The 20,036-nt window shown below is 37.3% G+C and overlaps 1 protein-coding gene across 7 annotated transcripts in view; it reads left to right on the top strand.

The window, feature by feature from the left end:
* LOC134541693 (calcium uptake protein 3, mitochondrial) overlaps positions 1–20,036 on the top strand; it is a 173,427-nt gene that overhangs the window by 131,094 nt on the left and 22,297 nt on the right. For all 7 annotated transcript variants that reach the window (XM_063385320.1, XM_063385317.1, XM_063385319.1 and 4 more), the window contains 3 exons: positions 1,378–1,506; positions 1,776–1,933; positions 4,373–4,530. In XM_063385320.1, the coding sequence (XP_063241390.1) occupies positions 1,378–1,506; positions 1,776–1,933; positions 4,373–4,530 (445 nt within the window). The remainder of the gene's footprint in view (positions 1–1,377; positions 1,507–1,775; positions 1,934–4,372; positions 4,531–20,036) is intronic.

Here is a 20,036-nt window from a genome sequence, read left to right as displayed (position 1 = left end):
GATGAAGAAGGGGATAGTAAGGGGAGCGAAAGTTAATTTGTAGGGGAAATAGCCACAGAAGCGTTAAATTTTTGGCCAATTTTCCAGAAAGTTTTATTGGAATACAATAATTGTAGGAGAAGAATCCTGAGTTGAGAAAATTAATGAAAATTTGCACAAACCAGGATATGGATATATTCTAAACAAAGGTATTTTGTATTGTTGAAAGACAAGGTTAAGAAGGTTTGAAGGTCTGTAGAGAATGGTTTTGCATTATTTTCATGATTCGTTAATGAGTGCACATGGCAGGATCGAAAAAATATGCAGTAAAATAATGGAATTTTTTTTACCAAGTCTTAAATATGATGGGGGAAAATATGTTAAGGGCTGCCATTTGTGCCAGGTGGCCAAACAAGCCAGAAATAGTAAAGTAGGTTTATATTATTTTGAGAATCATTTGCGTCTGTGGGATAGACTGTATGTCGATTATCGTCGTTCCCTTACCTAGGTCATTAATGGAATAATGTGTCACCTTTTAATAAGTAAAACCACTGAAAATCGAATAGATAACCTCGGCTCTTTTTATATAAATATATTTTATATTTATATTCGTATATTTCGAACAAATTACTCAGAAAACTATGATGTATGATGTAAATGCATTTTCTAATTAGTATTTTTTATAATCCATTATGTTATCTAAAATGCCAATTTTTTAATAATAAATCGTCGTCTCTAGAATTTTCTTGAACTCAAGATGGCTGAATCCAATATTCCGGCTGTGACATCATTTATCAAAGCGGTTGTGACATCATACATCAAAGATTTTGGTCGACAATCCTAATCCTTGGACTGGCATCAAACCCAATTTATATAGTATTTTTTAATATACTCAGCTGTGAGTTGACATTCAATTCCATGTACTGTTACACATAATCCACACAATAGGATCTCTTCGTCAAATAGCGAAAGAAAAAAATACCCGGGAAACTGTCTCTGTTAATATACATTCCTTTAAACAACCATAAATACTGCAAGGCCAATGTATGGAATTCCGACAATAACATGAAGGAATTAGATTGAAAATATTTACCCTCTAAATGTTGAGGAAAAAATATATTTTATTTCGTGGATAAAATTATTAAATCCCTTTAAATTACATTTTACATGCTCAAAAAATATGAAATTAAATACTGTAATTTACGTTTTAAGGTAAGAAATAGCACAGCAGTGGGATTTTTTAGATTCTAAACTTTCGTTTTATTCTTTAAAGTTAATTATCTCATTTTTACTGTGTAAGTAATTGGCTTCTGAATGGCACATTTTATATTTATTGCATGCCTTCATCGATGCCTTCTAAATCTAACATTTTATAAAGAATTTTTTATTTCTTTGCAGATTCATGGAGAATCTCCAGAGTGAAGTTTTGGAACTGGAGTTCCATGAGTTTTCAAAAGGCCACGAAACGATCACAGAAGTTGATTTCGCCAAGATTCTTCTACGGTACACACATCTTGACACAACCGAGTACGTTGCCACAGTGATAACATAGTTTTATTGATGTATTGATAAGATAACCAAAAAATAATATCAATTAATTTTACGATTTGAATTCTTAAATAGTTGAAAAAATTCGTTTTAGTTAAATCTTGTTTATCCTTAATGACTGCCATGTTACTTGTCTGTATTATAAAGAGTATCACATAGAAATGGTATGTGCATTATGTATCTTATTAGTGAAGTTTTTGGGCAAGGAATATTGATGAACACAATAAAAATGCAACGTGTTTGCTCAGATACGACATGTACCTCGATCGGCTGCTGGATCGCATCAAGGAAGAGAAGGGCATTACATTTGATGAGTTCCGCACTTTCTGCCAGTTTCTCAACAACTTGGATGACTTCGCCATCGCCATGCGAATGTACACACTGGCAGATCATCCTATATCTAAAGGTAAATCAGTTTATATGCTATTCCTATTCTCATCGGCACGATACCATATAGCCTATAGTTCTATGGAATTGGTTGTGTTATTAATGCCAAAATTGTAGCTTTTTGCGTTTCGTTGTGAGGTTACATTTATGCCTCAAACAACTACTAAATATTTTAAGTTTAGAAAATGCCCCTTTTCTAAACCGCAATTGCATATTTAAAATAATATATGTATTTTTACTGCATCATTACAGAATACAAGTATCTTGCGAAATACAGTTAAATATTTTGGCAGTTGTTGATTCATTTTAGGATTGTGTCCCAAAGTGTGAAATTGAATCGTTCTCCTGTCACCACACTGGTATATTTGTCATAATATTGAAATTTTTGTTATTGCTCTAAATGAAAAATAAATGCTATATCTATAATACAAAATTAATATAGTCATGGAAAAGTAATATATAAAACAAATTCTTAGACTAATCCATATATATATGTATGTATGTATATGATTGATAAAATCAGACACCGTTTAACCGATCATCATGAAAGTTGGCACATCGAAGTGTTTCTTTCATGGAGAATGTTTTATGCTATTTTTTGTAACACTCTACTAGTTGGCACTGCAGCGCATCAACTTCTATACCGTTAAACCAATCGCTATTGGGTAAGTCCATTTCTATAACAGAAAATCAAAGGTCCAGACATACAAACCGTGAGTGTATGTTATTTCTCTATGCCGCCAAACGGTCATATAGTAAGGTTTAGGAACTTCCTATCTTTCTCCTTGGTAATACACTTCCGCTTCAATAGGTGGCGCGCGAGTCGTTCCAACAAATGTGTTTATTTCATATTATTTAGTGGCAGTTAGTTTATTTTTGTTGTATGAGTGCGCACGCATGACAGAACTGAATTAAATTAAATATAAAAGAGAGAGCGAGAGATAAAGAGACAGAGTGATAGAGGGGGATAGAGCGAGGAATAGCGAATGTAAAGACAGTTAGATAAAAAGACATATGGCTATAAAGAAATATTTAGAGACAAATAGAGATATATAAATATATCGGTATATAGAATAAGTATATATATATAGTTGGAGATAATAGAGGGATGTATGTAGGGAGATGAGAGATAAATATATATATATATATATATATATATATATATAGAGTGATGCTTTGTATATGTGTATTTAAAACATATTACAAAAACATTTATCGGGGCATTTCAACTCATGTCGGGCATTAGCTAAATAATGGAATCTTTTCAGTATCAGCTATCTTTATTCGTTCACTTTTTCAACAGTGCTTTACAGATTCTAGGTTACATTCAGAGGTAAATAAATAAATATACACTTGCTGGGTTCTGCCAGTTATATAAATTATTTTGCACACTTGTCATTCAAATTAAGAAGACAATAATAATTACTGTCTATATCTGAGGGCCTTTTTTGTCTCCTCAACTTGTGTTTAGCCCGGTCAACACCGGGTCCTGCAGCTAGTTTTGATATAAAATATTTTGCAAGTTAAAAGCAAAATTGTATTATATGAAACACAATGAGCTAGATTTATATTATATTTCTGTCTGATTTACTTATTTAGCCAATTTAAAGCATGTTACGTTCAAGAAATGGTGTTATGAAATCACCTCATCTATGTATTTCTCTCCTTCTAACTTTGCTCCCACCTCACGAATTTCGATGTTTTTTTTTTCAATAATTTCCAATTACCTATAATGTAGATATTATGTTGTAATTTTTTTTCATTACATTTAACCCCATTTTAAATTACTACTTCTTGTTAGTAATATAAGACAGTTGTGTTGTTTGTTGTATATTTATTACTTATGTTTGAAGGTGTTGACAACAATTTAAAATATCTGTTTTTCCAATAATGAATATAATTAAAGACAACTATTTTTTTCATAATTTACTGTCATTTAAGGAAAAGTCATGCTAAAAAATTAACTATTATTGAAGACAAACTTTTGCTTTCTTGTGGATAGTTGCTAAGATTTAACAGAATATGTTAAAATATTATTTTTAATAAGGCCTGAATTAAAAAATTAGTTAAAATAATTCTATTTGATGATTAAATTTATTAGAAAAATTTATTTTAAATATTTTGATGGTAAATGATAAATTTGTTACATTTACATTTCAGAAGGATATCAAAAGTGGAAATACTATTAATAATATTGTATTCTCGTAATTTAAGTATTCGTAAGTTCATTCATTCTTTAGGAAAAAAATTAACGCAAACAATTTCATTACTTCAAGTAGTTTTATGCATTCACATTTTGTTGTAATTCTTTACGTACATGGATTGAAAAATACAGACTAATGTTATTAGTGGAATTATATGGTTAAACAATATTAGCACATGATTAAATTATTTGTACATATATCAATCTTGTTGTAATAGTAAGTTGTGGTAACTTCTGTTGTGTGTGTTGTCCCAGAGGAGTTTCACCGGGCGGTGAAGATTTGCACAGGCACCAGTCTCAGCCACCACCTGGTGCACACCGTGTTCCAGATATTTGACGAAGATGGAGACGGCCAGTTGAGCTACCGCGAGTTCATCGCCATAATGAAGGACCGACTGCACCGAGGCTTTAAGGTGAGTTCAGCATGGCCGCGCTGAAAGGCTGAAAGGCTGAAAGGCTGTTGGGCCGCTAGCCAGACTGGACTATACGTACCACTAGACCATCTGAAAGCCAGTCGGACCACTTGTGCAAAAGGCCAGTCTCACCGCTGGAGGGGCTGGAGGCCAGTCTCTACATTATACTTGATGGAGTCCAATCGGACTGCTACACTGATATGAGGCCTGTCAGACCACTACTCTTACTGGAGGCCAATCGTATTGCTATATTGGCTGGTGACCAGTGGACCGCTACAATGGCTGGAGGCCGGTTGGACTGCTACACTGGCTGATAGCCTGTTGAACTACTATACTGGCAGGAGGCCTGTCGAACTACTATACTGGCAGGAGGCCTGTTGGACTACTATACTGGCTGATGGCCTGTTGAACTACTATACTGGCAGGAGGCCTGTTTGACTACTTTACTGGCTGATGGCCTGTTTGACTACTATACTGGCTGATGGCCTGTCGAACTACTGTACTGGCAGGAGGCCTGTTTGACTACTATACTGGCTGATGGCCTGTCGAACTACTGTACTGGCAGGAGGCCTGTTGGACTGCTACACTGGCTGATGGCCTGTCAAACTACTATACTGGCAGGAGGCCTGTTGGACTACTACACTGGCTGATGGCCTGTCGAACTACTATACTGGCAGGAGGCCTGTTTGACTACTATACTGGCTGATGGCCTGTCGAACTACTGTACTGGCAGGAGGCCTGTTTGACTACTATACTGGCTGATGGCCTGTCGAACTACTGTACTGGCAGGAGGCCTGTTGGACTGCTACACTGGCTGATGGCCTGTCGAACTACTGTACTGGCAGGAGGCCTGTTTGACTACTATACTGGCTGATGGCCTGTCGAACTACTGTACTGGCAGGAGGCCTGTTGGACTGCTACACTGGCTGATGGCCTGTCGAACTACTACACTGGCAGGAGGCCTGTTTGACTACTATACTGGCTGATGGCCTGTCGAACTACTGTACTGGCAGGAGGCCTGATGGACTGCTACACTGGCTGATTGCCTGTCGAACTACTATACTGGCAGGAGGCCTGTTGGACTACTACACTGGCTGATGGCCTGTCGAACTACTATACTGGCAGGAGGCCTGTTTGACTACTATACTGGCTGATGGCCTATCGAACTACTATACTGGCAGGAGGCCTGTTGGACTGCTACACTGGGTGGAGGCCGGTTGGGCCGTTAATTCGCGTTTGTGCGTGTACGAAATATTTTGGCACACCCGTAGCTGTCGTCCAGTTACTGAAAGACAGTAGGTAAAGTCGTGTGGGCACACTTGGCCTGTGTTCACCCCAATGACGCGAAAATTTTACCAGACCAGTCAACTGGCCCGTGGTGTGATTTAGTCCAGTTGCTGCTATACTACTATCCCCCCTCCTCTTGTGAAACGGGACTAACACCTGCACTGGCGTTGTGTGGCATGTCAGCTAATAGTTTGCTCGTGGTCGATCCAGTATACCTGTTTCTGTTGAGTGGTGAAGTTTTTGTTTGTGTCCGCTGGTTGTTTAATGTTTTGGGTTTAATATACCCCGTATTATCCTACTAATATTATAAACGCGAAAGTTTGTAAGTATGGATGGATGGATGGATGGATGTTTGTTACTCTTTCACGTAAAAACTACTGAATGGATTTGAATGAAATTTGGCCTACAGCTAGCTTATAACCTGGATTAACACATATACCTCATATTAATATGAAATTCCATCCCTAAGGGAGTGAAAAAGTAATAATTATATTTTATAACAGAATAAATCATAGGTCATAGACATACAAATAGTGAGTGAGTGTCATTTATCTATGTCTGACACACGATCATACACATAGTAAGGTCTGGCAAATTAATATTTTTCTCCTTGGTGAGACCGGTCCGCTTAGTGGAGCTCGCAGCGGCTAGCAAAATAAAGGCGCTAATAAAAGTTTTGTTTTTAACTTTGTCAATAGATAGAGTTGCCTTGAATTTTAAACGGACCATCGTTTGATGCGTTTGTCATGTCTTTAATTTTCGTTTGTTTGTGCCGTATGCGTTCCTATACCATTCATCCGATGGCGATGAAATTTTGGTGATTTGTTATGCGCATGCCCATGAAGGTTATTGAGACGGTATAACTATTTTTTTAATAGTTGGAGCACGAATCGTGTCAAAAAATGTGTTTATTTCATTTTATATAGCGGCACTTCGTCTGTTTTTGTTGTATAAGTGCGCACGCATGACACAATTTATTTAAATATAAAAGAGAGACAGAGATAGAGTGATATATATATATATATATAGAGTGAGATAGAGACGGATAGATAAGTTAAGATAGAGTGAGGTATAGAGAATCAAATGGGTTAGATAAAGAGTTATACCTATAGATGTATAGAGCTATATAGAGACTTATATATAGAAGATATAGAGATAGTGGGGAGTATATATGTAGATATAAAAAGCAAATAGAGATAGAGATATACATAGATGTATATAGATGTAGATATATATATATATATATATATATATATATATATATATATATAGATATGGATAGATGATTTGTATATGTGGAACTACTTCAAACATATTACAAAACAAAACTGAATGAGGCATTGCAATGCAGGCCGAGCATTAGCTAGATAATGGACTCTTTTAAATATTAGTAATCTCTTATTTTTCAGTTTTTTTCTATATTGCTTTACTAAGTCTAAATTACATACAGACCAGGTAAATAACTATAAACTGGCAGAACAACGTCTGTCGGGATCTGAATGTGATATAAATTAATTTTCACACTTGACATTCAAATTAAGAAGACAATTACTAACTACACGCTGTGTTCAGCCTGAGCAACGCCGGGTATTGTAGCTAGTTGTATATATAATGTCACATAGGTGCAATTAAGACATTAACCTGAATTTTTTAAAGTTTATTAAGAAAATGAGTGTTTATGGAACTAGAATAGTGATCTATACAAATTTAATTATGCGCATGAAAGGGCGCCTGCTGAGATTATTGCAGAAAATAACATTTAGGACTTGTGAGTCACGGTGACAAAAGCCAAAATCAAGTCTCGTTGAAGAATATTCTATCTAGAAATTTGCAAACAAGAAAATAGTTCGAAATCAATCTGCGTATGTCTATGTGCCTACCCTGAATGGTTAAATATAATGAAGGAAGTATGGGTGAAGGGAAACTGAAAAGGCAGAGAACAGTCACATTGGTAATTATTTATTACATAAAACAAATATTTTTTACTACACTGCTTATGTCATTCCTGCTGTCCATTATTTAATATTTAAATGATAATTATGTGCAGTTGTAACGAGCGTTCAAAATTATCTTTGCATTTTTCATTGCATTTAAAGTAACCGCTTGAAACATCACACTGAGAAAAACAAACTACATACATTGAAATGTATTTTGTATTTTATGAAATCAGTATTTAATTGTATCAAATAAGTATGTTAACAAGGCGTTCTCTCTATTTTTTGGCTGTAAATTGTTTGTAGCTATTAAATATGCAGGATACAGACTATAATACCTTACATATATACTGTATTAGGTTGACAAAAATTTTCCACCTCTATCCAGTTGAAACCATCCTTACTAATATTATAAATACGAAAGTAACTCTGTCTGTCTGTCGCGCTTTCACGCTAAAACTACTGAACCGATTTAAATGAAATTTGGTACACAGATATTCTAGAGCCTGAAAAAGGACATAGGCTACTTTTAATGCGAAAAAAAGGGTTGTAAAGGGTTGAAAGGGGGGATGAAAAGTTGTATGAAAGTATCATAATTTTTAGAGCTAGAAGCTTGAAACTTATTTTTTAGGCTGTTGATTCGATATAAATAAATATGACATTCAAAGTTTGTAAAAGTTTTACCCTCAAGGGTGTAAAATAACAATAGGGAATAGGGGATGAAATTTTGTATGGAAATATGTAAGGTTTATGTGAATGTTTTATAAGTTTGCGACAAGAGACAATGCCGCATTCCAAGTTTTGAATTTTGAATTTTTGAGGGTAAAATGGGAAAGTTTCCCTAAAAACGGGAATTTTCTTCTCGAAATAGGAAAATGTTTAGAAATGTTTAGAAATGTTTAGGAATTTTCGAGGAATTTTGAAGGTCAAGGTCAACCAAGATGGTCGCTGTGAGTTCAGAGCAGTCGTTCATTGACCCCATCCACAATCCAAACTCCTATTACTTACATCATCCCGCAAGAAATGGATAGACAACATGCAAATTTACTTAGGAAAAAGCACAGATAAACCTATGTGATTTTTTTTAACAGTTTGAAGAATATTGTAAGATTGTAAGACATTTAATTCATCAGAAACAGAAAAATTAAATTGCGTAAGCAGTTGCTCAAAGAACACAGATTTTTATTGGTGGGAATTGTTGCAAGTCACCACGACTGAATACGTCATGTTTAGAAAATTATTTATACTGAAGAGTGCCGGGTTCGATTCCAAGGGCGGGCACCAACAACAACCTCCAAGTTTCACTCAACATATTTAACAATGTCCTGTGCTTCAACAGGAAGCAGAGGCAGGGAGGTTGTTCGCCTGACTATACCTCACGCTTAACCATGTTACATAAGAAAAATGATTACTATTACTTGATTCAGAATCATAATCAATCATAAGTATTTTATTTTAAACTTAATTCTAGGAAATCACATAATAAACAAATATAAAAAAATAACAATTCTTATAGGTGTCTGAAGTTCACAACATATGTCAAACATGATTTTCAGACTGAACAATCTATATGATTAAATACTTGATAGATCACGTAAATATGAATAAATACACACGCAAAGATGGATGGCCTTTTAAGCTCATAAATTATTTGCGTTATGGAAGACAAGTATTGGAAGCACTATAAAATCAAATGGTGTCCTGACCTGTAAGTCTTAATAAATCTTTATATCAGAGAAACATGTGCCATACGCATTTCCTACACAAATCATGCACTATTAAGTACTTGAAGAAGCAAAAGGGGTGCCCTCTAACAACAATGCAATTAACTACAATTTAAGTGTATCAGAAATATCCCTTGATATGGCAAAGCTAGACAAATACAAATACAGGTCAACAGCAAGTTTATAGAAAAATATAGCAACGCAAATTTAACGCAGCCGAGAGAACCTAACCCAGATACACATTGAGCATGACGATTAAACAAAAAGAAACTATCAAAACGACTCATTGAAAGTTACATTTTTGTAAGAAGATTATTTAAATAATAACTGATCACCGCAAACACTAGCGACCGTGAAATCTCATGACGCAACATGGTTAGAAAGGGCCGAAATGAAAGCATTTAACAACAATACCAAAATAAGCAAAAAAAAAAGACGATAATAAAGTGAAATTGCATTATCCGCTACGTTTGTTGTAGCAACTGATTCTAAAAAAATTATATCAAGCTCTGATAAGCTCGACAAGGTCTTATATGCATTCAGTACTGGAGGGGAAAAAGAGGGGAGGAAACCCCACTACGCAAAACCACATGACCAGCAGAAAAAACTGTCAAGAGGGGAAGGTAGATGGGGGGAAGGGGGAGGGGGGAGGGGATTGCGCGCGCTTGCAAACTACGAAGGGCGATACGTCCGTTTCAATACAACTCTGGAATACACATATACAAAGTAATTTGAGGACACAATTACATTCAGAAACTTTCGAAAACAGAGAAATTAATAGTTCAGAAGCGCACTTGAGCGATATGTATGAAAGCACAAAATACTTAGACTGCAAAATGGAAGACGAGGAGTTTATAGCCACAATTACATCACTACTACTGATAAAACATAAACTTCATTTCACAGGCAGACAGTTTAACAGTATCGCATCTTACTTGCTATAGACTTGAGAAACTAGATCGACCAAACTTCAACAGGGAGACGGACATGCGCCGTTATAATAATAATCAGTCTATACCTACCACTCTACAAACATTGGCAGAACAGGAAACAAGAACAACGGAGGAAAACAAAGACAACCATGAGCGAATACTTTGAGAAAAAATTACAATAGAAATAATTGGTATAACAGGAACCAACAATAATTTTGGTCGTAATTATGATAACCAGGAGAATCAGTGGAGGAATAGTAATTTGACCGGACAAAGAGTGAATGAAAGCCAGAAAGAGGCAAGTTACGGTCAACAAGAAACGAAAAATGGCGGAGTAACTATGACGCAACTGATACAGAACTCAGCCGATATGAACACTGAACAACTAAGTAACACACAGATATGCTTTACTACGCAAAGCGAACCACCGAAATTGGCATACAATGCCGATAATATAATTGGGTGGAATCCAAATACCAAACTCAAACTAATGTTTAAAAACAGGGCCGGTGTAAGGTAAATTGGCGCCCTAGGCGAAAAACCTTAATCCCCCCCCCCCCCCAACCCGCCGGACACACGAAAAAATTTCCTTGCCTCAAAATACATCACGTGAGCCTAAGATTTTGTCAACAATCAAATGTAAGCAGGCTTGTTTTTTTTTTTTTTACTTTTTTACTTATTACAAATCATAAACAGGTCACCGTGGACTTTAAATAATTACTTATATCAATATAAACATTCCAAACTGTTACAAAAATCAATTTTCATCTAGTTTCAATAATCGTTAAACATATTATATCAGCTGTTATGTGTCGTGCTACGCCGCCTCCAGCTACTTGGCGCCCTAGGCGGTTGCCTAGTTCGCCTATATGGACGCGCCGGCCCTGTTTAAAAATTAACTTAAGAATTCGAAAAAGGAGGAAACAATCCCATTGGTTATCACATGAATAAAAATAATCTGACTATGGCATAGTTACCACAGGATGTGCCTAACATTTCGAGCAACAAGGTAAACTTGTTGATGTAAGCAAGTTCCTAATGTATGACCCAATGATATAAAGAGGGGCTAAATTATTGGAAAATGATAGTACATTAAATATTATCATGGATAGTCAGATAAAAGGGGCATGTACTATAATTTCAGCCGACAATGATCGTAAGTTCTTAATGGATGAAACAGACGATAAGGTTGTAAATACTAAGGGAGCAGTATGTCCAGAACTTACTTTATTAGTAAATAGAGTGAAGTTACCTGTATTATTAAACAATGTAACTGAGTCTTCATACATTAGAACCGATCGTGTACAAATGATCGAGAGCACCGGGGTAAAGTTAATTATATATCAGTTCCATGTTTAAAAATATTGGGAGTTATTTCAAGATCAAGCCCCGTAAATAACAAACTCTGCTAGAAATCAATGGAATAGGAAACAAAAAATGCATTTCAGTACTAATGGTGTTACTAGCCTTGTGAAGTTAAAGAGAGCTTTATATTAATTTTAGTGTAAAAGCCCTGGAAGCTGCCTTCAGTGGCCGAATGACACTACAGTATACTAAGAGGTACACAAGGAAGAAACATTAAAAATAATTAAACTTACTTCTCATAAGAGGAAGTAGAAAATGATTTGTATTTAAAGAAATAATTAAAACAAAGATGTTTGCTTAAAACTACCCTTTTTATTGTTAATTATGGTTTTCGTTATTTTCTTTTGATAGTTTAAAGAATTACAAATTACAAAGATCAAAGTTATTTGGGCCCCGGCCATCAAAACTTATCGATTACAAATAGATTATTAATTGTACCTGGAATACAATTTTAACATTTTCCTTTGACCAAACAAACCTTGTCATAATCAAGTTTTCACAAAATATAACATAAATAATTTAACTAGGAAGTTGAAACGTTTATTAGCCCAACCAGTGTGGAACTATATATAATTTAGGTAACTATTTTAGTTTTAACAATTTATGATTTCGTTAACTGCTCACTGGCAGTGACTAGAAGCGAGGAGAAGAGGTTATGGATCAACGGTTAGTCGGCTGGAGAGTCGCATGGAATCATGTCCATTCAAAAAGGAAACGCAAATTTAGCGGAATTTGGCGATGGACTTGAGCCGGAGAAAAAACCAAACTCCTAAACCATTTCTTGGACCCAACTGGAACCAAATGAAAAGGAGGTCCAGTGGTCAAGAATAGAAATTAAGGTGACAAACAACAGGAATCAAGAAGTCAGGGAAAAAATTAAGTAGAAAGCCAGCTATAGGTAAAAAGGCATAGAATTTCCCCCTTTCAATTATGGGGGTGAAATGAGGAAAATCACTCACTCTGAAAATGCACTAGCGCTCGCAGTAGCCTTGTGCGAGTCATGCTACAAGATAACCTAGTAATCCGAACTAACGCCACTAGCAATCTAAAAAATAATTAAACTAGGGATCACTCCCGGACTCCCTTGGATCACATCCCTTAGGCTAGTCGCTGCGAGACTGCTTCACGAAAGGATTCGCGGGTGAGAAGCACTGGAAAGAAATGACCACGATGACGACAGAAGGACGAATCAATCAATAGGGCTGCATGTAGTTAAAACTTGTGCCAGGGTCCCGTAAGCCTAGGAATTGGAGAACTGGCCTCTGATTGGATGGAGGTGGCGGCCGAGAGATCGCCCCGCCGACTAAAATAAAAGATAACAAATGTTGCTAGTATCCTAATTAAGGGGCATCGGAGGTCACTCGCGCTCCGAAAGCAGTATGCTCTGTCGGGGCACAAGCGAAACAGACTGGGGTTAGTTCACAAAAATCCTGCAAGAGAGACTAGCGCAGATGCTTTGCGCTCTGTCGGGCTGAAATGGAAATAGAGAGAGTTGTCGTGCCGGCTGGCAGTGGTCTCGCTACAATGCTGAACTAATGTAAAGTAGTTGCCATCTTCGCCATGGGTTGGCGAAGGCAGGCCTTTCGGTGGCCAGCGAGATGTCCTTGATTCCGGCTCGCCTAGAGGCGAGTTTAATGGCCCGGTTAGTGCTATAGGCGAAGTTCCTGGAAAATATGGAGGGGGAGTCTGCTAGCTTGTGAGAAATGTATTGGGGAGGGCACCGATATGTGCCCGACAGCCCTGGAACATTAAAAAGGGACTTGTCTGAAGCTGCTAACCTAAGCTGAGCTCTCGGAGAGGGATATCCTGGGAGGGTGCTCAGAAAAGCACTCTCGGTAATGAAGCCGGACACTGTTACTGGTCGCATTCGTGGCCAGAGGCGGGAAGAAAAATTAGAAAAATTATGTTCTATACTTGGCTGGTGAAATCACACCAGGCTCTCGGTTGCGGAGCTGGGAAAATGTAGTGGGGCTCTATTATGAAAAATTTGATCAGGAAAAACAATGGGCTAACAAAGTTTATATTAGGGAATTTAGGTGAAAAATAAACGTGTGCCATTTATTTTAAATTTGTGGCACGGTAGTGAAATGGCTAGGAAACACATCATATTAGGCACAGATTTTATTACCAAATTTAATATTGTTTTGAATTTTGGAGGATGGTTTGTCACAACTAAGTATATTGAAGGATTATCGACCGCAGCCGAGAATTGGCAATTTATAAATAATACATGTCATGTTTTTAAAGGTAATATCTAATGTTAAAATATGCCACCTTAAAACCAGTTAATGATTTTAAAAATATATGTATTGCAATGACTTCTTTAAGTTATGTGTGTTTGTGGAAACTCATACAAATATTTTACATCAACATCATATGCCAAATGATTGTTTATCGCTTCTTCAATATCAGACATTTTTTCTTGGGACAACACATATGATAGTGTAAGGTGATATCTAATTTTACCACCCATTTAGTTCGGGGACACGATATGACAGAAAAAAATAATTTTTGGAACAAAATTTTGTATTAGTTTAAACAACCTTGGATTATGTCACAACTGTGGCTCAATTGAAGACTTCGCAAAAACATAAAAGTGTTTAGAGTTAAACTTGTTGAAATAACCTGCTAATTTTTGGACTGTAACAATAGTCACATGTTATTACTCGAAACATGCACTAGCATTTAAGTAGATTTCAGCTAGGGTAAACGTTAAACGATCTTGTATCTCAAAAATAAATAACGCCAATCTTCGACATTTACGGACTAGAGCAATGCAATTGCATTCCAACAAAAAATTGTTATGCTACATCCTTAAAATTTAATAGTGACGAGGTTTTGAATGTGTTTTTGAGTGATATCAATTATTTTATGAGCACTCATTAGTCATACAGAAAAAAAATTAATACAGTGCAATATTAATTGTACAAGTATATCATTAAACGAGGTCAATGATATTTTGGTATAAAACCAAATAGTATGTAGTATATAAATGTGGGTTATTCTACTGGAGTCAGAGTGAGGAGCTAGAACCCATGCCCATTATCTTGGATTGTGACATCACGGCTATTTTGGTTGACCTTGACTCCGGCTGTTATCTTGAATTCCACCATCTTGGATTCCGCCCTCTTGAAATCGAGTGCCCCACTCACTAACGTTGACTTTTCGTTACGCCTACCATCTTGGATGTGTATGCATAATCGTTGTACTTTTCGATATGGTCGCCAGCTTGGATTATATAACATTGCAATTTTCGTTATGGCTGCCATCTTGAATCCTAATTTCATATCCGCCATCTTGAATCTGACTTCACCACAATTTTCTTAGATTCTGATCTCATGTCCGCCATCTTGTTTTCGTCTGCTGGATGTCGCCATCTCGGATTCCATCATCTTTGTTTTTGGTGTGCCAGCATAGCTCTGTCTCTTGCACATATGCCAATGTTATTATGATCTTATCGACATATTTAATTCAATATTTTACACAAAATACATTGGAAGCGCTGAGATTCGAAAAATCACAGACCTAAAATAATTTTGGGAAACTTATTTGACATAAAATTATTTGGCCTAAAGACGTTTGGCCTAAACATATTTTACCCTAAAGACATTTGACATAAATTTGTTTGGCCTAAAGTCATTTGACCTAAAATTATTTTGCCTAAAGGCGTTTGGCATAAAGTGACAAAATAATTTTCTGAAACTTATTTGGCCTAAAGATGTTTGGCCTAGATGTATTTAGCCTAAAGCCATTTGACATAAATTTGTTTGGCTTAAAGTCATTTGACCTCAAATTATTTCGCCTAAAGTCGTTTGGCATAAAGATATTTGACCTAAAGTCATTTGACCTAATATTGTTTGGCATAAAGTCACATAGCCTAAAAATATTTAGCCTAATTTTAGGCCAAATTATTTTAGGCCTACTGGCGGGTACCCGTTAAATCATGTGATAGCCAAACATGTGAGGCGTGTGCCCCGCCTCACGTGAGTTTAATTTTGTTTGGCTATAATTCTGTTACTGTCATTTAGGACGTATTTCTTTCTTTAGCTCTAGTTGCCCTTTAGTTGTATTGCCTACTGAGCAGTAGTTTGTGTTTAGTCTGTGTTCATATTCTTTTGGGTAATCTAATTTGCACTGAGACGTGGGCACATATTTATTACACTCGTACCACGCGTTAAAGACTTTGGCTGGGTTGCAGTACCTGAGTGAGCACAAGTGACAGTTGGCAATGGTCAGTACTTTTTTTGGGAGAGTTGGTAGCAAGTGTCGTGTGACGCGTAGCGCGAGTGCGCTGCTGGCGGCTGTGACGTGAATGACTGACACCGAGACGAGTGTGTGGGCGCGATCTGCGACGGGAGCACGGGAGCGAGTTAGGCCAGCGCGTGTGGTCGCTGAAGCAGTCGTGTGCGAGGCGCACGCGACCCAGACGGCTGCAAGCACACCCAACGGGGCCTGAGCTGGGGCCTTTCGACAACTGCAAACCACGAGACATTCAAGTAAGGTCGTCGCCATTTGCCCACCCCTCGACTCGTCGTTAACGCACTCCCGTGCTATATTACGAGGCGCCGAGATTTTTGAAAAAAAACTTTTTTTTATACTCATCTGTGCTGATTGAGCGCCGCCAATGAAAGATTCGGTCTCCGAACTTTGATCATTTAAATGATTTAGTGATATTTATACATTGACTTTAACGTTTGCGGAGTTGATTGGCCGCAATATTAGCTTTCACGAAAAACGTAATTAAGAGAACTCATAATGCTGAAGACATGAAGTTTTGTTTAAATCGTTTAATTTCTCCACTTCAGCGTTTTAGTTAATAACGACGTCAACCCATTTAACACCGGTTTCTGTGCACGCTTCGTGACGTCACTACGTGTAATCTGCGCACCTTTCCAACTGCGAAAAGCTGTGGAGAAATTTCTACGCTATGTCACCCAACAAGTAACAAGTAACAGTTTGCATTTCCGGCAAACTTCTTGGTACGAGTGCAACCCACGGACTTGGACTCTATCTGTGAACGTACTGTAATATCTTTATTTGTTTTTTTGTTACTGTTGTAAATCATTTTGTATTCAGACGTGTAAGATCAGGCGTGTAAAACCGCTGCTTTTAATGAAGTTAAGCTTTTGTTTGAGAATATATGCATCGCAGTCGGAATCCAAGAACAAGTCATTGTAAGTTGGTTGTACACCCTGTAGGGCCTAACGTTGCGCGAATTATTCTCATAATATTCTCCGTTAATGTTTGTTTTACTCTGCTTGTTTGCGTGGGTGTAGACAGCGCGTTTAATCGGTCGAGTTTTTGTGAGATTACAGCTGGTCTACACCCAATATTTAAGTTGAGGTCCACCCTGTGGGGTGGTTTAAAGCCTCACATGGTGTTAACCCGTAGGGTTTTCTGCCTTTTATGTGAGGGCTGACTCTATGGTTGATGGCATGACCCGCCTGGCAGGCTTCAACTTCATGCCATTTGTGCTTCTGAATGGCATGAAATTTTTACTTGCAAGCTACATCATGCAAAGTAACCCACAATAATTTCAGTTACCTCAGCACAAATAACACACACAATGGCAGCTCACAATTTGAAATTAGGTTATCTTTAGTAATCATAGAGGAAGGTTTCGTACCATACTGTACTCACTGATGCATTCAGTGCAAATATATACCCTTACCAACGAGTGGCATGCTCTGGCTAGCAGTGCCGAGTGTTGGTCGTACACGGTAGCGTTAATTAAGATAGTACTTAATTAATAGGTGGAAAATATTTTACACCTTCCTAAATTAAGTTAGGCTGGCTGACATTCTGGTGAGAATAGACAAAACGTCGCCCCCGAAAAAAATCACCATCTAAAATCACTGCAGACAGCAATGTCCAATTTCCTGCCCCTTGGTTAGTAGTTTCTTTCCACTCCAACAAACACTTCTCCCTGAACCATCCTTCTGTTTCCTGTATTCAACCAGCTCGCTTAATGCATTAATTTTGCACTCCCTATGAATGAACCCAGGGTTTTTTCCTGTGTTTAAGCAGGTTTTACCTGAACCCAGCTTATCTAGCTTTAGTCTAAAGTTAAAGCGAGGGGAATTAGTCATGTTGCCAATCGCTGCCATGGCTGGCCAATCCCCTCCTAGCACATGAAGAATGTTACCCTCCTGTATGGCTAGAACCGTGCATTATTAGTCATTAGGCTTCGGCCTGAGGCGTACAAAGAGTCTTCCCTACCCCTCCCAAATACACACTTAGTTTTAACTAAATTATAATTCAGCTTGGTCCTCGCAGTGTACACGGGGCAGGCAGTTGCATGGCTGCTCGTACGGGCTTTGTAACATGCTTTAAACTGCTGAGCTTCCATCCGTCGTTGCATCCCACATAACCTCAAAGGGGGTATTGACGTCATCGAAAACACAACTGGTGAAAGACCCAAACATGTCAGGATATTTAAATTAGCCTTTCTGTGTTACTATGGATGATTAATAAATTTACATTAGTAGTAATAAAATATTAAATTAGATAACTTAGCAAACATACTGTCAATAAAAACTAACATTGATATGTAAATGTGAAAAGGCTTGAAATATAGAAAATTTTAAGGATGAACAAATAACCCACAAATTTTGGATATGTGCTGACTGTAATTCTTGGCCTTTTCAAATAAAAAAAATGAAGTAACTTAACGAACACATAACACATATTCAACCATAATTGAGTATTAAGACTTGGTGACGAGTTTGCCTATAACTTGGTACGTACCTTATTAACTACAAATCAACACAGGTTAACTAACAACATTAGGTAAAGATTAAATATTAAAATATTTTATTTAAAAAAATTAAAATTTTTTCTTTTACTAGTTTCTTGACAGTTGATTTTAGCCGACAAAAATTTAATGCATTTCAAAGTTAAAGTTGAATATCCGAAAATTTTAAGTCCAAAAACCAAATGTGATGCAGTCAGTCACTGTAGACATATATAGGTTACAAAACCTTATAAAATAATGGTAAATAAAATTTCTGTCTTTAAATGAAGTGATGTGCGATTCTGTTAACAGTGTTTCACTCTTTGGAACATTAAAGCCAGAAGGAGGCCCATGACTCAAACCGCTATCAAATAAAATTATCACACTATTAACATCAGTCATCAAAATAGTTATGTTATACACTTTTACCATCATAGACACATATTCTACTCTCCCAAAATGGCGGTTAAGATTTAGATGTTACGTTATAATATAAATTTTTACATCACCCCCAAAAAATGTGTAGATGGTAGAAGTTAATTCTAAAAGGGAACGTAAGTCCTTTTCGTTTGGCACGACAGAAAACATAGAGTTAGCCACAAGTAGGTGGTATCAAAATAAACAAAATAGCCATAGAAATATTACTGTAAGGATTTCTTTTGAACATTTGGATATACTAGAAACAAACTCATTTAATATATTTTACAAATTCTGGAAAAATAAAAAGCTTTAACAATAAATATTAATTTTAAGTATTTAGAAATAAATAAAAATGAAATACAAACTTTGCCATGAAACCATAGTTAAAAAGTAAATAAAAAAATCTTAAAATAAATAAATAATGAGGTTAAAAGTGCCGGAATGAGAATCGGCACAGCTTGCGCCCGAGAAGTGTAGTGTGTGGAGGGTGGGGGGACACTTGCCCGGGAGCAGCGACTGGTTGCGACCGCGCGCGTCCTTCGTCTGGCGGATTGCGGGGTGCCTGCTGTGAGACTCGCTCAACAGAGGGTACAACATTACAATATGCATCTTCAGTTAAAAGGCATGCAGTATCGCCCTGTAGGCGGCGTCAGGGCAGCTGTCCGCAGTAGGGGTGGGCGCGGTGCTCCGGCTAGTAATGGTAGACTGCAGGCGGTCCCGGCATGTCTACAACAGACTGGGCGAACTACATCTTGAACTCTGTAGCTTCTTGCGGAGCGCCTTCAGCCACTCAGTCCTCGGCCTGACCACCCGAGTCTGCGCAAGCCCTGCCGAACAAAGCTAAGAAATATTTTTCTAAAGAACATTTAATTTTGAATAGTATATGTTATGCGAATTGAATTTGACCAATGTTCTGGCAATGGTATTACTACATTATTTACCGCAAGCCATTACAGCATCCGCCACCTTGAAACTATAATAATGTTACGATCGCAGGAGACAAGGCCGCGACGCACGCCAGTTACCTCAGCTGCCTGGCGGCCCTGTACGGTCACTGAGGTCACATGCGGCCTCTGCCCCCGCGCCCTCCTGCCTCTGCACTGATATCTGT

Source organism: Bacillus rossius, assembly GCF_032445375.1.
Source record: "Bacillus rossius redtenbacheri isolate Brsri chromosome 4 unlocalized genomic scaffold, Brsri_v3 Brsri_v3_scf4_1, whole genome shotgun sequence".
NCBI classification, from domain to species: domain Eukaryota; kingdom Metazoa; phylum Arthropoda; class Insecta; order Phasmatodea; family Bacillidae; genus Bacillus; species Bacillus rossius.
The sequence above is the reverse complement of the archived record's forward strand: the minus strand, read 5'-3'. Positions and strand labels throughout refer to the sequence as shown.